This window comes from Garra rufa, chromosome 2 (genome assembly GCF_049309525.1).
Source record: "Garra rufa chromosome 2, GarRuf1.0, whole genome shotgun sequence".
NCBI lineage: Eukaryota > Metazoa > Chordata > Actinopteri > Cypriniformes > Cyprinidae > Garra > Garra rufa.
The window spans coordinates 43,028,635-43,050,808 of NC_133362.1; the positions used below are offsets into that span (position 1 = coordinate 43,028,635).

Here is a 22,174-nt window from a genome sequence, read left to right on the forward strand (position 1 = left end):
CTACATTGCTTTTTTACCTTTTTTTGTAAAGGGTGTTTGACCTTCTTTCCACGTTCACTTTGTAAATACTGGGTCAGTAGTTCTGCACCGATGTAGGCCAATTTTGAAGTTGTAGGAGAAAATGAGATGGGAGTTATTTGGCATACCCTAATTGTATTGAACCAGAGTACGTAGAGTATGCATGCACATCAAAGAGCTAGACAAGACGTGCATTTTAGGTTAAAAAGTATATAAATTATTATTGTTTTTTTTTTTTTTAGAAAATAACTGATTGTTTCGCTAGATAAGACCCTTCTTCCTTGGCTTGGATCGTGTAGAGCCCTTTGAACCTGCATTTAAACTGTGTTTTGGAAGTTCAAACTTGCAGGCACCATAGAAGTCCACTATATGGAGAACATTCCTGAAATGTTTTCCTCAAAAAAAACATGATTTCTTTACGACTGAAGAAAGAAAGACATAAATATCTTGGATGACAAGGGGGTGAGTACATTATCTGTAAATTTTTGTTCTGGAAGTGAACTTCTTCTTTAATCCCGCCCCATACCTATATTCAACACTACCTTACTATCTATTAATAAATCAGGAAATTAAGAGTTTATTGAGACAATAATAACTGTGACTGAAATTTTGCTTTTTTTTTAACTATCTTGGTTGTGAAACAGAAAACAGAAGCATATATAGCAATTTTTCATGAATCTGATAAAAAAAAAAAAAACAAGAAAAAATGTATAAAAAATACTTTGATTACTTTTCCAAGTCTACAAATCACATATTAACATTACCTGATTTGTCAATGCTTTGCCTCAATCTTTGACCAAAATGCAGGTTTGAAAAAAGAAATGGAAGACAGACAGAGGGGGAAGCTGAAGAATTGAGAAAGGTCTTGGGTTGACAGGAAATGTGCGAATGAGTGGCACTTGTCACCACCCAGGCTCTCTCATCTGTCACTGAGGGACAAAGACCTAGGCACTATTCTTTTGAAGGCCTCTGTCTGCATCTGTCTTTCTCTGTGTAAGCCAGTGGGAGCACCAGACAGTTTCTCCAAACCCAATGAATATTGGCTGGGTACTGGCAGTGTGACAGAGTAGAACTATGCATGTTCTAAAGACCTAATCAATTAACTCTCAAGATCGCAAACAACAAAAGGAATACTGTCTCTGATAAGGAGGCTGCTGCTAATTTCTTTAGACGAAGAAGTGCTTAATCAAATTAACATGCATCAATACTTTGAATTTAAAACTGCAGGAAAAAGGTTAAATTAAGGTTCTAAAATCAATAAATAACCAATCAACCAGTGAGATTAAAAGCAAAATAATTAAAACTTTTCACTATTAGTGGGCAATATTAAAATGGGGATGGGGTGGGGGTGTGACATTGTATGAATAATAAACCATGGTAAAGGAACCAGAAAAATTATGTCATATGATGAATATCATAATGTCTATTTTTAAATAATCCAGTGAATTAAATACTTGACAAACAAAAGGCACTTAATCTCTTTCATTTTAATTTAGAATTTGATAGACGCAAGCCAAAAGGTAACACTTTCTATGAAGCCCCTATTTATAATACATTATAAGGGTATTTCTAAGGCATTATAATGAATGCATAATGCATTATAAAAAACCTTATAATATGTTATATCATGTCATAAATAATCATAACAACAATTATAATACATTATAATACTTGAGTATTTGAGGTTATAACTTTTAAGATTATGATTATTGACGCCACATTAAATCTACTTAATTTATAATGGATTATATCATATTACATTTATTTTTTAAATTATATTACGTTTCATTTTGATGGTCCACTTAGTCCATTTACTATATGCTTAAACTTTCCTCCTACATGTCAACTGACACTCCTTAGAGTATTAGTAGACTTAGTTTATGGTTAGGCTAGGTAGAAGGTTCATGTACTTGCAAAGTTACTTAATATAATATAATATAATATAATATAATATAATATAATATAATATAATATAATATAATATAATATAATATAATATAATATAATATAATATAATATAATATAATATAATATAATAGTTTGTCTTTTGGGGAAACATCAAAATTCAGTGTTAGCATATATTTAGCATACTAATAATAATAATTACTGCTAGCTGACATGCAGTTGCAGAGTTACTAATCAAAAGCTGTATAAAGGGTACTATCAAAATAATCAAACAGATAATACAAATGTGTCATATTACACATTCATCTGATCTGATGCATGATCTTAAGGTTCTTTGGGAAATATTATTATAATTACTTATAAGTGGTCTTTGTATGCTTTAAGTAAAGTGACATGAGAAAGATGACAAGATATGAGACTTATAATTCGTTATAACTATGAGGAGGAAATCATACTCTTAAAAGCTATAATCACAAAAAAGTAAAAATTATAATACATTAAAACTGTTCTTATGAATACTCATGAGATGATATAACATATTATAAGGTTTTTTATAATGTATTATGCATTCTTTATAATGCCTTAAGAATACCCTTATAATGTATTATAAATACAGGCTTCATAGAAAGTGTTACCAAACTCCAATTTAACCCTTAATATCTCTGTACAGAAACTGTATTTTTTTAGGTCCTACCTTTACACGTAGGCAGAGCTTTGTCCCATGCAGGCTTCCCATCAGTCCCAATGATGCAGGTGAGAGTGGGTGGTCCTGCAATGGTGTACCCAGAATCACACTGATATGTCACAGTTGATCCCAACTTGTAGTCCATTCCCAGTCTAGTACCGTTCATTATGTTCCCAGGGTCAAAGCATGCTTCTCGTGGTTTTTCTGTAAAATAATACAAATAACAAGAGGAAGGTTAAACAAATAAAACAGAGTTTAAAAAAAAAAGTTAATCTATGAAACACATAACAGTTTACTTTTAATTAATGGATGCCCAATGTGTTTCTGATATAGTCCACATAATTTCTGACAATAGGACAAAATGATTTTGAATATTCACTTTGATGTCCATGGATGCGTCCAGGGAAATTTTTAAATGTTGCAGGCCATATTCTTTTGCCAGTAGTTATAATTTTTACTTGTCTCACCATTTATTCTTAGTATAAACCCGACTTAAACAAATGGCACCTTCCAGCATGCCCCAAAGTTCTCTGAACACGCCTGCCGAGAAATGTTTATGTCAGCAATTTGATTGCATGATTTTTAATTGATTGACAACCCTAGTATCTCTAATTCAACTGACCCTGAAGAAAATAAATCAGATGCACAATCGTATCCCGCACTTGTGTTCCCTGCCAGCCATTCCCAGGGCTGAGAAAAGTAACAGACAGAAGGAAAAGGAAAGGTAGCATAAGAGGAAAAAATGAGATCGACAGTGAGTGCGAAGAGGGAGCAGACAGTTGCTTGAGGGCATCATGCATTAAAGCGAACTAACACCAGGGGAAAGGCAGGTGAATGCGCCGGGGCAGCAGAAGATGGTCTCTGTCCTTCTGGCACCGACACAGGGAGAAGGACAGTTGGAGAAAGCTCCGGAGGTGGTGCTTGGAGAGGCTGCCAAACAACTTGACAGTTAACAGCTATCTGCCTGCGCTTTAGGGACTTGAGAAAGTGGGAAAGAGGTGGGGAAGATTCTATCTGCAAAATTGCAAGTGTGCAACACAATCTTCCTCGTTTCTGCAACAACACAGGAACAGCGAGTGCACCACACAGACTGAAAAGGAATAGGTGCATTAAAAAATAAATAAAATAAAATAAAAACATTTTTCCATAAATTATAAATTAATCATAAATGAACCGTGCTTGTACATGTTTTCAAAGCCCATGTATATGCTTTAATATATTAATATCTATTCATCAATCTATTGCATTTTTCCTCAAGGTATGAAAGTCTTTGGACTGTAATATTGTCATATTTATTTATTTCCCCTAGTAAAGGCATTAATAATTGTGTTTACTGGTGTGTGATGAACAATAGCAGATACAAAATTGGCTTTATATAAAGAAACACGGTGAGCCAATAAGGACACTGAATTAATTAAAAGAAAATACAACAAAAAAAAGAAAAAGACTCCATCATTTCATTGTCATATATGACACGTTCTAATTAAGGCTTCAATGGAGAAAGTGAGATACATATTTAGGCCTTAGAATAGAGTGTTGTTGTTGCGATCTAAAGCCAAGAACAAACAGCAAACAATGATATAATCACTTTCAGATCTGAGCTTGTAAACAATTAAACAGACAACACCAATGGTGCATTAAGGAGAAAGTAGCATCCTTTCAATGGCTTCTACTCAGAACATGTACAGTTCTAATATTAAAGAGGTCATATCAAATCATCAAAAGTCCACTTGTAATGTTAGTCAAGGCTATTTTGTACCTAAAATTGTCATTATTTAGCTTTTCATGAGCATTTCTATCCTTTCTCACGTGTAAAAATTAAACAGGCCATTTGTATTCATAGTTTTTAAACTACTGCAGTCTTCAATAACAGAACCTTTGCAAAGTACTCATAAAATTGTGATGATTCACAATCGCTATTGAAGTGCCTAACAAACTACTATTATTTTTTGTTTGTTTGTTTGTTTGTTGTTGCTAACATTGCGATTCTACTGATATGTTGAGCAACACGTGCAACACACATCCAGAAACAACACGAATGTTCCAATGATCCAGACTTTAAAAGTTTTTAAAAACAGTTTTGACAGAGATTACATACTTCACCTTTAAATTGAAGTCAGAAGATGAAATGCAATGAAACACTATCAATAATATAATCAATACAGCAAAATTAGGTGCTCCACCAGGATTTCAACCACTGCACTGAGACGTGCAGCGAAAAATTCAAATTGTCCCATCACCTGTGTGTTGTGATCGTATTCTCGGTTGAGCCTTCACGGCAAAAATCAAACTCCCATGCGTCACTCAGTTTTCCGATAAACACAGGGCAAACCTAATGGCACGACATGAAGGTGAAATCCTGAAGCATCGTTGGATGTTGAGCGCATCAACAAAGCAATATAATACATTGGCAATCAAGCTTTTAAAATGCATTGGGTATTCATGTGGCGCAAAGACAAAAGGTTAAAGCCAGAGTTCATCTCCATTGTGCAATAGGCTGCCATTAAAATAATTACAATTAAAATATTCAACAATCCATGAACTGTACTTTTACTCAACCATAATCATCATATAAAAAGGGCCTTTGGGAGTGGAAATGATTTCAGAGAGGTGTATAGCACGTTAGGGATGGTGTATTGTCATTGTCGCATGTCCTGATTTTCGGAAATACAAACTCACATTCTTTTTAAAAGAGCATTTACAAAGAGCGAATTGCCGAAACCTGCTCTTCCCGTGGGGAATATTGCCAGATATTCACTGAGAAAGGTTAATAGTTTTACTGAAGAGAAGCACAACATGTAACTCAATACCACTTAAGAGATTTTTTTGACTAATCACAGGAAAGTTGCACCTTTGCGAATCATTTAACATATGCTCTTTTACTAATGCATGAATTTAGTACTCAAGGGGTATGTTTTCCCTACAACATTCTCACTTACTGATTAACTACCAGAACACAATGCATCCTTGTGGAAACTAACAAGCTAGTCACGACTGTTTCCCAAACAACGGTGCATTAATGATGTCACATGCATGCGGTGGACTAATACCTTTCGCTAATTAACTTATTCAAGATTTCGAAACGCTGCTGTAACAATCATGGCAGCTGATGACTGATGACAATATTTCATCATGGTTCTCTCTTATGATATACTCCAGGATGGAGGATGTACTGCATGATAGCTTGCTTATTTCGCAAAAGAACATGATCTCTTTAAGTTCCCATGTCATACAAGAAGCTATGGTGGAAACCACAGGTCAAGATCTGTAGTTCTAACCACAAAGGATTGCAATGATGTTTGCGATTGTTCGTTTGAACTATGGTTTTGGTAAACACAAAATAGCTGAACTATGTTGATACCAATTGAAATTGTGACCATATTTGGCTAACAAAACTTTTGGGGAACACAAACTTCCAATGGCACAAGTAAATCCAAAAACTGGCGGTATTGTTAAAGAACCCATGACATAGCTGCAGGAACATACAGTAGTTGTCCTGTCTGTGGATGTGTTGTTGTATTTCTTAAATTGGAACTTGGGACAATATCGTAAGTCCTTATGTTTACTTTCCATCTTCTACATGTTACCCTTGAGAGATATCATCAGGAAACATGGAGTTAGCTTTCAGTCTTATGCTGATGATACTCAGCTCTATATTTCTTTGCGGCCCGGCAAAACATACCAATTTGAAAAATTAACGCAATACATAGTTAATATAAAAAAACTGGATGACGAGTAATTTCTTACTGCTAAATTCTGAAAAAAAAAACAAAAAAAAAAAACAGATGTGTTAATTATTGGACCTAAAACTTTTGCATGTAATAACCTAAAACACTGTCTAATACTTGATGGCTGCTCTGTCAATTCTTTGTCATCAGTTAGGAACCTAGGTGTGCTATTCGATAGCAATCTTTCGTTCAAAAGGCACATTTCTACGGTGGCCGAGAGAGCTCAACGCGCTGCAACTTAAGAAAACACATGCAAACAAAAAAAAAAAATGACAACAAATTAAGAAAACATATTCATCAGTTTGACAACACAGGCGCTGTAAATCCTCGCAATGCAAACACAAATACTGAAATGCGCTGCAAACTCAGAAACGCGCTGCTAACACAGGAACGCGCTGCAAACACAGAAACGCGTTGCAAACACAAGAACGCGCTGCAAACACACAAAAGCGCTGCAAATAGCATGGATCACAACGGAAATGTTTCAGGGGGACCTCAAAAAGTGACGAACCCATCTGGGACCTGATTATTAGAGCAGAGGTATTATCGGTGAACTAAAAGGTGATAAAGATGAACTATTACCTTTTAGTTCACCGACAACACCTCTGCTCTGACCAACAGCCACTGAACAAATAATCAGGTCCCAGATGGGTTCGTCACTTTTTGAGGTCCCCCTGAAACATTTCCATTGTGGTCCATGCTATTTGCAGCGCGTTCCTGTGTTTGCAGTGCTTTTGTGTGTTTGCAGCGCGTTTGTGTGTTTGCAGCGCGTTTGTGTGTTTGCAGCGCGTTCCTGTGTTTGCAGCGCGTTTCTGAGTTTGCAGCGCATTTCTGAGTTTGCAGCGCGTTTCCGTATTTGTGTTTGCGTTGCGAGGATTTGCAGCGCCTGTGTTGTCAAACTGATGTGAACAGTTTTTTTTTCTGTTTGCATGTGTTTTCTTAAGTATCAAAGTATATTAACAGAGTGTTAAGAGGAAGGGAAAAATGTGTCCGGAAAAGGTGCACAAGTGACAGGGATGACCCTAGCCTTGAGAGGATTGTTAAGCAAGGGTGGTTCAGAAATCTGGGGGAGCTTCATAAGGAGTGGACTGAGGCTGGTGTCAGTGCATTAAGAACCACCACATACAGTCTGCATGACATGGGCTACAGCTGCAGAATTCCATGTGTCAAGCCACTCCTGAACCAAAAACAACGTCAGAAGCGTGTGTGCTGGGCTAAGGAGAAAAAGTACTGGTCTGTTGCCCAGTAGTCCCAAGTCCCAAGAAGACTGGAGAGGCACAAAAGTCAAGCTGCTTAAAGTCCAGTGTGAAGTTTCCACAGTCAGTGATGGTTTGGGGAGCCATGTCATCAGCTGGTGTGGGTCCATTGTCTTTTATCAAGTCCACAGTCAACGCAGCTGTCTACCAGGAAATTTTAGAGCACTTCATGCTTCCTACTGCCGACAAGCTTTTTGGAGATGATGATTTTATTTTCCAGCAGGATTTGGCACCTGCCCACAAAAGCCAAAACTACCAGTACCTGGTTTAATAGCCATGGGATAACTATACTTGATTGGCCAGCAAACTCACCTGACTTAAACCCCATTGAAAATCGATGGGGTATTATCAAAAGGAAGATGAGGGAACAGAGACCCCGAAATGCAGACGAGCTGAAGGCAAATATTTAAAAGCAACTTGGGCTACCATAACACCTCAACTGTGTCAAAGGCTGATCGCCTCCATGCCACGCCGCCTTGATGCTGTAATAAGTGCAAAAGGAGGCCCAACAAAGTACTGAGGACATAATACAGTACATTAACACACTTTTCAGAAGGCCAACATGTGTTTAAGACCCTTTTTTATTGGTCACATGAAATATTCCAATTTTGTGAAATACTGGATTTTTTTTTTTGTCTTTAATCCATAATTATTAAATTTGAAACAAATAAAGGCTTGAAATATTTCACTTTGTGTGTAGTGAACTAATATAACATACAGGTTTCAATATTTGAAACAAATTAATAAATGGACTTTCCCTCGATATTCTAATTATTTGGCACATACCTGTAGTCTCTCACGTCCACTGCATTTTCAAAAGTCTGGCAATTTGATAATACCTAGAATAACAAAATCAACTGTGGGCGGCACAGTTTAATCCATAATTATTAAAATTGAAACAAATAAAGGCTTGAAATATTTCACTTTGTGTGTAGTGAACTAATATAACATACAAGTTTCAATATTTGAAACAAATTATTGAAATAAATGGACTTTCCCTCGATATTCTAATTATTTGGCACATACCTGTAGTCCCTCACATCCACTGCATTTTCAAAACTCTGGCAATTTGATAATACCTAGAATAACAAAATCAACTGTGGGCGGCAGATCATTTTATTTTATTTATTTATTTATTTTTTTTAGCGCCTAAACTCTGGAACAATCTACCTAACACTGTTCAGGAGGCAGACACACTCAGTTTAAATCTAGATTAAAGACACATCTCTTTAAACTAGACTACACTTAACACATGGACACATTCCTATAATCCAAATATGTTAAAAGATTGTTAGGCTGCAATAATTTGGTCAACCGGAACCGGGAACACTTCCTATAACACCTGGTGTACTTGTTGCATTGTAAGAAGAATGGCATCTACGCTAATATTAGTCTGTTTTGTTCTTCCGAGGTCACCATAGCCCCCAGATCTAGTCTGTATCCAGATCAGATGGTCATTGCAGTCCCCCAGATCCAGTCCGTACCCAGCCCAGATGGTGAATCAACACCTAGAGACGACCTCTACAGCCCTGAATGTCAGCAGAGACCACATCAACTAGATAAGCCCCAGGGACGGACCATCAGTAAAGAATTCTTCACTTAGACAGCCACTGGCGCAAAACCACAGGAACCAGATGAATCCTTTGCAAATCTGACTTTGCTGTAACATGGAACTTTTGCACTTTTGTCACTGTTGTCCTATTTATCACTGTAAAGTTGTTTTGTTGTTTGACTTTTTTGTTAAAAGCGCTGTATAAATAAAGGTGTTTGATTCCATCTGAGATTAAATATTTGCTACTTGTTACTGCTACTCAGGGGACATTATCATAGAAAGGACTGTACTGGACCAAACTTTGGATGAGCCCTAGGAAAAACACAAGTCATCAATAAGAAAGACTTATTTAGAAGTCAAATTTAGGAATACACCAGCATACTAATCTAATAGATATAGGCTAAAATCCACAAAGCTCTCCACCTGGAATTCAGTGGGGTCTGTATTATCAGCATCTCAAATGTATACAAATCCAGCATGTGCTTTTAACATGTCAGAGCTCCCTTAGCTTCCTATTCTTAGGGTGAGCAGAAAATAGTTGCAGAACTCCAGAGTCCTTATCTGGTCATCAGGGTCAGTAGTTAATGGATGTTACAGTATTGATGAATCCTTACTTGAATACGTAAGTTACAAAAGGGCTGCTCAACATTAGCTATTGTCATGCTGAACATAATTCCATCCAAGACACAGTTCTTAGATAATTTAGATATTTTACCAGCCTTAGATATTCTACAGTCCACATAAAAGACAAAAATCCATTTAAGAGGAAAGCAAATCTAATTACTGCAGGGTCCATCAGCTTTAACTGACATAGCAGTCAAAATTAGCTGACATTCTTAAAAAGAACAAGCTTTTATATCCAAGAGAATTATGTGTAAGTTTAAGTGAAACCCATCAAGAACATCTCTAGGTCATATTTCACTCCAAATATAAAAAGAAGAAACAAGACATCATACATTGCCTATTTTTAGGACTGCTAAGTTTTTTGCAATTAAAGGGATAGTTCATCCAAAAACCTGTAAGACCTTTGTTCATCTTCAGAACACAAATTAAGATATTTTTGATATAATCTGAGAGCTCTTTGACCCTCCATAGACAGCAAGGGGCCTACCACATTTGAGGTCCAGAAAGGTACCAAAAACATCTACAAAATAGTCCATGTGATATCAGTGGTTCAGTGTAATTTTATAAAGCTACTAAAATACTTTTTGTAAAATACTTCTTCTCCTCCACATCATCCTAGCGTCATTTTGGAGAGTACCACAACACATGCGCATGAGTGTTCTACATAAGGCTGATGCAGAGGAGAAGAATTGTTCAATAAAGTTGTAATTTTAGGTTTTTTTTTTTTTTTTTTTTTGCACACAAAAAAATTTCTCATACCTTCATAAAATTACGCTTAAACCACTGATGACACATGCACTATTTTGTCAAAGTTTTTGGAAACTTTCTGGACTTTGACCATGGTAGGACCTATGCTCTGACAAATGGAGGGTCAGAGAGCTCTTGGATTTCTTTAAAAAATATCTTAATTTGTGTTCTGAAGATGAACGAAGGTCTTACAGGTTTGGAACAACATGAGGGTGAGTAAATTAATGACAGAAATTTCATTTTTGGGTGAACTAAATATTTAAACACATTTCCTCCTTATTATATCCTGTTGATTATCTCGCCTCATTTGTATTAATATAATGTGTAGATAATAATATTAACATTTTAGAATGATTAATAATAATGAAAAAAAAAAAAATCAAGGACAAGGAGAGGCCAAGGAAAACTCACTCAATGTGTGTTTAAAAATCATAATGCAAAAAAATCAGTCCTTTTAGTTTATTTAGTTTAGTTTAGTTTAGTTTTGACATGTGACCTGGACATGTTTTCATGATACTCAGCCCTTAAATGCAATCTGAAAGTGATCCAGTGGTTTCCCCGGCCCTGCCCTCAAGGGAAAAAACCATACACCTGCAAGGCGAAACTTGCCTTTAAATTCGATGGCAAAACCAGACATCCCCAAGGAGGCATCACTGCGGAAGGCCAGAAAAAGGCTGTTTCCGCTGCTCTCGATGCGCTCAGGAACTTGGTTGCCCTGCAGACTGATGATCAGGGGTCCATTGGAGTCCTCACCCTCATAGATATGGAGGAAATCATAGCTGGGCTCCATGTTAAAACTGAAACAACAAACAAAAGAAGAAAGAATTAGCTATTACTATTAATTATTTGATTTACCTTTGAAAGACAAACATAAGTGCTAATAAACAACATATTAGTACTGTTCCTCTTATGTTGATGCACTGAGCAGCCATACTAGATTCTGAAGTTGGAGTTGTGGCAATTCCTGAGTCAGAATTCTGTCTAGGTAGGGCGTTCCAGTTAAAAGTTCTTACTGGGAACTTGGAATTTCCAACTTATGAGTAAAAATGGAATGCGGCATTGTGAGGCATTATGCATAAGGTGCAACGAATGCACTAAATTTAAAGCCATTAGTTTTATATAAATAAAATAATAAAATAACAACAACAACAACAACAATAATAATAATAATAATAATAATAATAATAATAATAATAATAATAATAACAATAATAATAATAACCCTTCCAAGTTGTTAAGTTTTGAAGGTTGGTCTTCTGCATGCAAACATTATGTGTAGCATGTTAACAATTTAAAGGCATAGTTCAGAGGTTAATAGTTTTATCTCCACTTATAGCTAAAGCTTTCCTCTGAACTGCAATATCATATAACTGGTCTATTGAGTTTTGCTTAGACTGGTTTCAACATTTAAAAATCTTTTACTTAAATTATGTGAATTAATATTGCTTTCTAATGCTAAACTAGTACTGATATAAAGCACACAAAAACTTTAAAACAATTTTTATTTTATTTTATTTGATCAATTGTAAGCAAGTAAGTAAAAAAACAAATATATATATATATATATATATATATATATATATATATATATATATATATAAGACCAATATGTTTAATATACAAGGTTATTGATCCAGGAAAACATTGCATTCCATACATCCTTGCATAACCTGCCTTATCAGAAAGCCCACAAGTTTCCAGAAATATATCCTGCTTTCTTTTAGGTCTGTTTTGTAATCATAACAGAAGTCCACAAAGTCATGATAATTTTGGCTGAGCGAAACATAAGAAATCAGAGTCATAATCATTCTAAAGATTCAAGTATGCGAGTTGATGATTGTGATTGTGGATTTGTTTGTGAGGGCTCAGATACATGACACTCAATACATTGCATTGATTTGAATTCATAATGTGTTTCGACACATGCATTTCCATTCCTTAATACAAAAAAAAAAACAAAAAAAAAAAACAATCATTAGCTTCTTAGAAATTCAGTTTCAGGTTTTCATATTTTAAACCTGCTCCATGCAGCCTGGCTTCATTTCTTTAAAGTCAATTAGAGTATTCTGGGGAATTAAGTGCCCCACTATGATATATAAAATAAAGGTTTATTTATTAAATATAATGAAATATCTGTGAATTAAAAAAACAAACTCTGATTGGTGGCATTGATTGTCAATGTAATCTGGAAATGATTTACTGATGTGTCTAGAAATGCCACATGTACCTGATTTTGGCCCTCTGATTTAAATATTTGGTAACACTTTAGTTTAGGGACTAATTCTCACCATTATTAATCTTTAAAACTTTAGTTTAAGCACCAATTCTCACTATTATTATCTGCTTATTAGCATGCATATTACAAGCATATTGGCTCTTTATTAGTACTTATAAAGCACATATTAATGCTTAATACCTAATACCTAAACTTAACAACTACCTTACTAACTATTATTAAGCAGCAAATTAGGATTTTATTGAGGCAAAAGTCGTAGTTAATACTTTGTTAATAGTGAGAACTGGACCTTAAAACAAAGAGCGACTTTCTGTTTAATGTGCATTTCCTGTTTAATCGTCATAGAGATCTTGCTACTGTAATTTAAAATTTGCATTCTCACATGTGCCTTAATTATAAACAAAAACAAACACAATCAACACAATACAAACACAATTAAAATGTGAGATTCAATGAGCAGTTTAGATAGTGCTATTGATTATAATGGGACTTTTGGTCAGAGTATATAGAACTCAGAAGTCAGCACTAACCTGAAGTGACTGACAGCTCCAGTGATTATAAAGGGAGTATTCTTTGTTTGCTTTCTGTAGATTAGGCATTAGAATAGGGATAGTTCACCCAAAAAGTAAATTCTGTCATTACACACTCATCCTCATGCCGTTGCAAACCTTTAAGATCTTAAGTTAGGATATTTTTCATAAAATCCGAGAGCTTTCTGACCCTCCATAGACAGTAAGGGTCCTACAATGTTCAAAAACCAGAAAGGTACCAAGAACATCGACAAAACAGTCCATATCAAATCAGTGGTTCAACTATAATTGTATGAAGCTACGAGAATACTTTTTGTTGCGAAAAAAATAAAATAAATAAATAAATAAATAAAATAACAACTTTATTCAACAATCCTTGTCCTCCGCTTCACCCTAGCACCATTTTAAATAGTACCACGATGTATGTGTGTGCTTTGATCTGCACGTAAACAACGCATGTGCGTGGTGCTGCTGATGTAGAATATGTCTATGGAGGGTTAGAGAGCTCTCAGACTTCAAAAATATCTTCATTTGTGTTCAGAAGACGAACGAAGGTCTTATGTGTACGTCATGTAGTACGGGTAATTAATAACAGAGTACGAACAATTATTAACAAAATTTTTATTTTTGGGTGAACTATTCCTTAAAATAAGTTATCTATATGTTGCAACATTACTGTCATTTTACAAGATTGCAAGACATTTTACAAGATTAGATGTTTGTCATTGGTGCTCAGGATCTGCAAATCATTTGCCATCATTTCACAATTAAAATCATGCTAAATATGTTCAAATACACTTCAAATTTATAGCAACTGGAGTTAAAAATTCAGTTGTGAATGGTGCATAACCCTATAAAAGATGTTGAGAGGCAATCAGCGCTGTATGAGCACATTACCTTTTGAAGATTAAAGCGATGACAAAGTCAGGGTTGACTTTTATCCGCCAGTCACACTCTTTTCCTGGTGGGTAGGGTTGGGGATAGTTGGGTGATAGAATTACCCCAGCAGGCCCTGTCACATTGCCCCCGCAGGTAGCTGTCATAACAAGGTGAGTGAGGACGAGAGATTATTTAATGTGATCCTTCAACACGGTAAAAATAAACAATGTTACAGCAGTCTTTTTACAGGATGATTACTCTGAGCTCATTATTGGTTAATAGCGGGACAACTACATCCCACAACATTAAATGATAATAATCAATAAATTAAACTAAAATGAATTGTAAAGGAGATCAGGCAGGACTTTATTACCCAACCATCTAACAGAATTGTAAATGTGAAGGGTATGTCTTGTTCGGAAAAACAATCATTGATATACTGACTACATTGACTAAAAAAAAAAAAAAAAAAAAAAAAAAAAAAACTGTACTTGATGCTTGGCGCTGAGCAGCATTGTTATAATAGGACCTGCCAATTTTTGCTGGCTTTGGCTCAATTTTTCAGTTAAAATAGTCTTGAACTGAGCCATGAACCAAATCAACGAGCTATGAGAAAAAAAAATATAATAATAATAAATAAAAAAAAAATGGTATGGAGCAAATATTACTATATCATGACGGAATAAATCAAGTCCCGTAAAGCATCGCAAAAAAATTAAAAAAACATAAAAAAAATAAAATAAATAAAATCAATGCACTATAAAACTACTGACCAAGTTATTGCCCAATGCATAAAATAAGACAGTATTTATAGTAAGATAATATATACAAAAATGAATATGTTGTGAGCCGTGGTGCCCTGGGGACAGACCGATTAAAGGCCCCCTTTGATTGAAATTGCATTCCTTTTGTATTCAAAATAGCCCTATTCTCAAACGTGTTAACTATATTATGAAATATCTCGATTCTCAAATATAAGTAAATGCATTTTGCACCTGTATAGATCATGTTAGTGTAACAGGCAATGGGAAAGTAGCCTAATGTTAGTGTAATCGATTAACTATGCATAAAACCCATCTTTTTACATTTTACCAGATATGGGTGTCATGTCATAAATATTTTTAATACAACTGACTTTGTATTTTTAATGCAAATTTAATAAAAACCTTGCAAGTTACTAATTATAACACTCTTAAGGGGAGACACTGCAGGCATAAACACATTTTTTTCATGCACCTGTCAAGTTTGAGATTTTTGATGTTTCATAAAGTGTTTTTTCAGACTTGTGAAAAGAAAACAGCCAAAAACACTGTTAAGTGTTTCTTTTATAACACTTTATCAATTAGATGTCAATAGATTTGAATTACAATACATATTTTTAAAGGCTGTTTTTTTAAAATGATTTTTTTTTTCTCCTACACTGAGCCATAAATCTCCACTTCAGTAACACTTACACACCAAACTTTACATTTTCATTTCTGTCCATATTCTGAAGGTTTTTATAGAGGGATTTGTTCATATATAATTTTATATAATTTTACTCCCCCAAAAATGGTAAAAAAAAATATATTGTTTTCTCTCTGTTCTAAGTTTTTTCCTGAATTATGGAGTGACAATATGAGATACCCAAAATCCCCTCTGTAAAAACATTTGACTCTAATATGTCAAAAAAAGTAAACAAGCATATTTCATTAAACAATGCTTAATTTGCATATTTAAACCTAACATTTTAGAAAACTTCTAATACAAAACATTTTTGCAATTATTACTTACTTACTTACTTATTTATAATTATTACTTACATCGTACCAGAGAGCAGAATTCAGTCAGCGAGCGTGTGACCTGAGCAACACACCGACATTTCAGCGAAGACTCACCTGAATGCCTCTGATTGGCCATTGCATTCATAAGCTCAACAGAATCGTGTGTGGTTGGTTATAATGCGCAGCACTGTATAAACACTTCTGTCTCTGGCTCAGTGCCAGTGAACGTAGATTTGAATTTGGCAGTTGATGCTGTACTGCACGGAACAATCTAATCACACCTGTGTGATTGTATATCAAAAATTAAAAGTATTTTTTGGCTATTTTTAGTCTTTTGGAAGCTGCTCGAAAATCTGAGGAGGCACGGTTGAAATTGCGTTCTGGGAAGAGTGGCATTTCAGCTTGGCACAGTAGGTCCATGCTTTAATCTGTCCCTGAGGTTGTGGGCAGAGTCAGATTGCCAAGATTCCATCCTTGGAAACAGTGACTTTTCTGATTGGTGGATTATGGGTAACGTTTAGCAATTCAACTTTTTTTTTTGCTTAATGAAGGCTTAACAACTTTTGAGCTCTTGCTAGGTCTGCCTTGAATGGTTTAAATATTATCATTAAAAATCAATTTCTCTGTGGAGAAGATGAATAGGATTTTTGCTTCCTGAACCCGAGAGGACCTTGTAAAATTTCATGGCAACCGGCAAAGCATGACATCAAAAAAAAAAAAAAAAAAAAAAAAGTCAATAGGGACACTGGAGAAAAAAAGCTATTCTTTAGCATGCTTAGAAGTTGCAGAGCATACTGCCTGACTGAAAAAAGAGAGAAAAGAAGCAGAAAAATACTGGAGGTCTAAGAGAAGGTCATGGTAATAATATAAAAGCAACTCTGTAATGCAGTGAGCAAGACAGCTCTGCTAATGCAGTGAGCAAGACAGCTCTGCTTTCTGTATAAAACCAAGCTAATGTGCATCTCTCTTAAATCTCTACTAGAATACCACTGGATACAGACATGAACACTAAAAACAGTTGCTATGCTGATTGGTACTGGAAAACTGAGTAGAGTTACCAAAAAAAGAAAAGAAAAAAAAAACTCTATTTTTTTGTAGTTTGGTGGTACAATGGTACAGTGATTGTTTAAGATTCTGATATACATTGCCTTGTCAAAGTATTCTGTTTTCTCAGGTTAGATTTTTCATTTTTCAAGTTTTTCAAGAGAAGTCTAGCCTCTTAAGGACATTCAAGGACATAGACGTATCTAAGCTACCCTTGCATTGTTTTGGCTGTGTGCTTAAAGTCATTGTCCTACTGGATGGTGAACCTTTAGTTCAGTCTGAGGTCCTGAGCATTCTGGACCAGGCTTTTGTTAAGGATATTTCTGTAATTTGCTGTGTTGAAGTTTCCTTCTACCACGACCAGTTCCAGTGCCTCCCCCACAGCATGATGGAGTGCAGTTACCATCAACCCAGGCTCAATGGAAATACATGCTTGTGGCAACGATTCTGCAACACAGCTTTTACGTACTTACTGCCAACCCGATCTCACGGCAGTTCATACATTTTTGACAAGGTGGCTAATTCATACAAAGTTATACAATTTGTGAAAAATCGTACATATTTTGCGGGGTGACAACACCTAACCCCACCCCCAAACTTAACTGTCACTGAAACCGTACAAGGTTGACTAATTAGCCACCCCCTAAAATACACAATAATTGAACATGAGCGTTGTTACTGCACGTTTTGTGTCAGTTTCAAAATAAAATGTCCAGTGAGTGGCGCTAAAATGCATGTTCAATACATGACCGTGACATGTTTTTGTTACACTGATACAGGCACGTATTGCTGTATGTATATTACATTGATTCAGGTACGTATTGCGGCGGTTCAGAATTCAAATGTTTAAGAAGTGTCGCAAAAAAAAGGTTAACGATCTATAGAGTACACCAAGTCCAACGGTAAAACTACCTGATAGTGTTAACAAATGCAAAGTGATATAAAAACACATTCGCTGTGGGCGACGATAACCTCGTGGGTAGTGCGTCGACATTATTGCGCTTTGGGCGTCCTGTGTTCGGGTCCCGGCTCGCAGACCTTTCCTGACACACTCCCACTCCCCCACCCCCCACCCCCCTCTCAAACTTTGTTTCCTGTCTCTCTACTGTCATATCAATAAAAGGCAAAAACGTCAAGAAATAAATCTAAATAAAAAAACAATTCACTGATGCAACTATGCTAGCTTAACTTCCTTATACAAGAACTTTACACGTGCAATGTTGTATCGCATAAGCAAACCTTTTTGAGTTAGAGTTTTTGAATTTGAGGCTTTCCTAATTGAAATTCTGACAACGTTTATTCCTTATGCCAGAGTTGTATTGCCTTTAGTGTTAATTTCACCTAGAAACTGTATGTATAGGTAAATTGTTTGAGTTTTGCAGAAATGTCGGTAGAGGCACGTATTTCAAATGAGCCTGGGTAGGTCACCACCATGCTTCACCGGTGATAAGCAGTACGTTTTTTTCTTCAGACATAACACTTGGAATTGAGGTTTATCAGACCAGAGAATCTTGTTTCTCATAGTCTAAGAGTCCTTTAGGCACTTTTGCGAATTTCAAGCAGGTGTTCATATGTCATGTCTTGAGGAGAGGCCACTTAGCCATAATATGGCTTTGGTTTTTGCTCTGATAAGCATTAGACCTGTTATACCTTAAATATACATGCTAGACCTCATACAGACAGCTACATATAGTGTGTCTTTCCAAAACATGTCCAGTCAAATGAACTGAAGACTCCAATCGAAGTGCAGAAACATCTTCAAGATGACCCAGAGAAACTGGAATGTTCCTGAGATTTAAAATGCGTATGCAAGGTAATTATTTTGGTTTTAATTATTTAATACTTTGCAAAGTTAACACAAATAAAATCAAAATGTTTTTGCTTTGGCATTATGGGGTATGGAGTTTAATTATATTTAGAAAAAGTCATTTAAAGCATTTTAGCTTGAGGCAGCAACATAAAAAAAATGTGTAAAAAAAATTAAGAGGTCTGAATACTTTCACAGGGAGCTGTTTGTTACAGAATTTATATTAAAATCCAATGCAATTCAGAGAAAACTATATTATCGTATATGTGTAAAAAAATGTATTTTGGTACTATATCAATAAAAAAGTGATTCTGCTGTATAATTGTATTTCTAAAGTATTTTTGTTTGCCTCTGTAATTAATCACTAAATTAAAGTGGTCCCAAACTGGTAACACTTTATAATAACTACACACTATGTACTATTAATTAAGCATTAGTAAATAGTCAATTCATCATTTATAAATCATTATCTCTACATTAATAGACTGTAGTAAGCAGTTTATAAATGCAGCTCTACATGATTTGTTCTTGATTTTTAAACATATCTATAATGTGTTTAATAACTGTATTTTCATACTTCATTAATGATCAATTTATCATTTCTAAATGAAGTGTTACATTATTTACAAATCAGTTAGAAAGTTGTCATCAGTGGTTCATAAGATCATTTAGAAAGTGTAAGTAAATGATTAATGAACTATTTAAATGTACATTTATACATACTATTTAGAAATATAGTAATAGTGTGTTAATAAATGCTTTATTACTACTGTAATGAATTATTAATTCAAGTAGTTAATTCAAGAATGTAAATATAAATATGAAGATATTTTGGTATTTAGGAATTGTTATTTTTTTATGACATTGCAGAGTGTTTTTTATAACAAGTGTACAATTGTAGAGTTTTTTTTTTTTTTTTTTTGCATCTTGAAATAAATACTTCTATGTTCTGTATCACTTTAAAACCCCTTTGTAAAAGTTTTATGAGGCATAAATAGTCTTCAGTTTAGATAAGCTCACAAAAATAGATAACTGACAACTACTAAATGTTTTATACCCACCTGAATTCATCATGAATTACAGTTAGAATATGTGTTAATAAATACTTTAATTACTTTAATAATTTATTAACACACTGAGTAACTATTATTATATGTCTAAATAATATCTATAAATGTGTATTTAAAGTTTATTAATCATTTAGTTACACTTTCTAAATGATATAATGAACCTCTGACAACTCCTAAATAACTGGTCTGTTAATAATATAATACCTAATTTAGAAATGATTCATTGATCATGAATACATTATGAAAATACAACTATTAAAAACATTATATATATGCTTTTAAATTAGGAACAAAACATTTATAGATGCATCTATAAACTGCTTACTACTGCCTATTTGTCATAGTTCTGTCTGTTTTGGTCTTTGGTTTCTCCCATCTGGTTTCCCCCTGTCATTTTGTGATCATTTGGTTTAGTCCTCGTTTGTCATCATCCCCGTCACCTGTGTTTTATTATTAGTCTGTCTTTATAAGTCTGTTTGTTTCCTGAGTTCTCTGTCGGTCTTTATGTGATGTTTATCGTTGACTGTTACGTGTGTGGATTATCTTGCCTGTTCCTGCCTGTTACTCCAAGTATATATTAAATATAGTGTTTATGATTAATCTTGTCTTTCGTCTCGTCCGTCCAGCACGTCAGCCAACTTATAACAGAAAAGACCGACCGATACAGTTCACAGAGTTTTTTCCCCTGCGTTTCTTTTCCGTTTTTGTCTCAGTGTTTATTTTTTTAATTTTTTTGTTTTGTCATGGATTAACCCACCGTCCTCATCATCCTTCTGGAGCAGGGGAACCGCTCTCTCAAGGACCACACCAGAGACTTTGTCCACCTCGTGCCTTACGCACTACCCGGACAGCTGCCTGTGCACATTCTACCGAAATGGACTCAACAACACCATCAAGGCGCAGCTGTCCGGGGAGGGTCCTCGAGAGAGCATCGCTGATTATATCGAGTGGGTGCTGGTGTCCAGCAGAGCTTCCTTGACCGTGGAGGATGACACCAGCCCCACTCCTGACCCAGAGAGCAGCCAACCATCACCCCGACATGCAGAGTATGAACCCGAGCGCACCGCGGATGAGGGACTAGAGCCGCGAGCGACAGAGCCAGAGCCCTCTCCGACTGATCAGGTGCGTGAGCTGGATTCTACATCTGCGACGGTGGATTGCAACGTGGAGCAAGTGAGGGAAATGGAGAGCCCTGCCCACTGCAACACCGCTGGGGGTGAGCTGGAATACATCTCTGGGGACTTAATTGACTTTTCAGAAGTTGTGGATGATAAATCATATGACTTAATAGACTTTTTCTCAGAGCCACTGACCTGCCTAAACTTCCCTCCCACCCGCCCTCTTCTGTCTGGATCTGCCTGGTCCCCGCTGGTTCCGCCCAGCCGTCCTGAATCCCTGCTGGTTCCGCCCAGCCGTCCTGAATCCCTGCTGGTTCCGCCCAGCCGTCCTGAATCCCCGCTGGTTCCGCCCAGCCGTCCTGAATCCCCGCTGGTTCCGCCCAGCCGTCCTGAATCCCCACTGGTTCCGCCCAGCCGTCCTGAATCTTCGCTGTTTCCGTCCAGTCGTCCAGAGTCTCCCATGTCATCAGTCAGTCACCCTTGCTCTCCCTCAGCCCACCATCTATGCAGTGGGCTCGCCGCAGGGCTGCCAGTCAACATCAGTGGCATGGCTGGAGGATCCCTCAGCTCCGCCTCCAGCTTCTGAGCCCAGATCTCCATCTCGGCCCTCCGACCCTGCGGCTCCACCACGGCTCTCAATGCCTTCAGCTCCACTGTCGTCCGTCGGCCCACCAGCTCCACCGGGCTCCATCGTCCCTCCGGCTCCACCTTGGTCAGTCGTCGACCATCCGCCGCCTCGGGACTCCACTCCTCTGGCTTCGCCTCGTCCCTCTGTCCCTCCGGCTCTGTAAGGCTCCTCCTTCCCTTCAGCGCCGCCTTCGTACTCTGTCGCTCCGGCTCCGCCGCGGACCTCCGGAACTCCACCTCCGCCTCGGTCGCCAGAGCCTCTAGTTCCGCCTTGGCCCTCCGGATCCACGGTGTCGCCCTGGATCTTCGGCTCTCCATCTCCGCCTCGGGTTCCTTCACCAGCTGCTCTGCCTCTGTCGGTCGGCCCCCTGGAGTCGGCGGACCTTCCTCCACCATGGCTCCTCCCTCCGTCGGCTCCTCCGTGGGCCGTCATCCTGGCTGCAATCTGGGTCCTGCTGAGTCTCTCCTGCTTCAGGTCCCTCCTGTTTCCTCCCTGGCTCCTCCCACCATCGTCGCCCCCTTGGACTGTCTTTTTGCCCCTTGGACTTTTCTTTTGGTCCCCCTCCTTCGGTTGCGTCCTCCACC

The 22,174-nt window shown here is 36.7% G+C and overlaps 1 protein-coding gene across 1 annotated transcript in view; it reads right to left on the reverse strand.

Moving 5' to 3' along the window:
• Positions 1-22,174, reverse strand: part of csmd1a (CUB and Sushi multiple domains 1a) — a 406,871-nt gene that overhangs the window by 109,403 nt on the left and 275,294 nt on the right. The window contains 3 exon segments of the mRNA XM_073834675.1: positions 2,618-2,812; positions 11,125-11,312; positions 14,179-14,317. Coding sequence (XP_073690776.1) covers positions 2,618-2,812; positions 11,125-11,312; positions 14,179-14,317 — 522 coding nt within the window.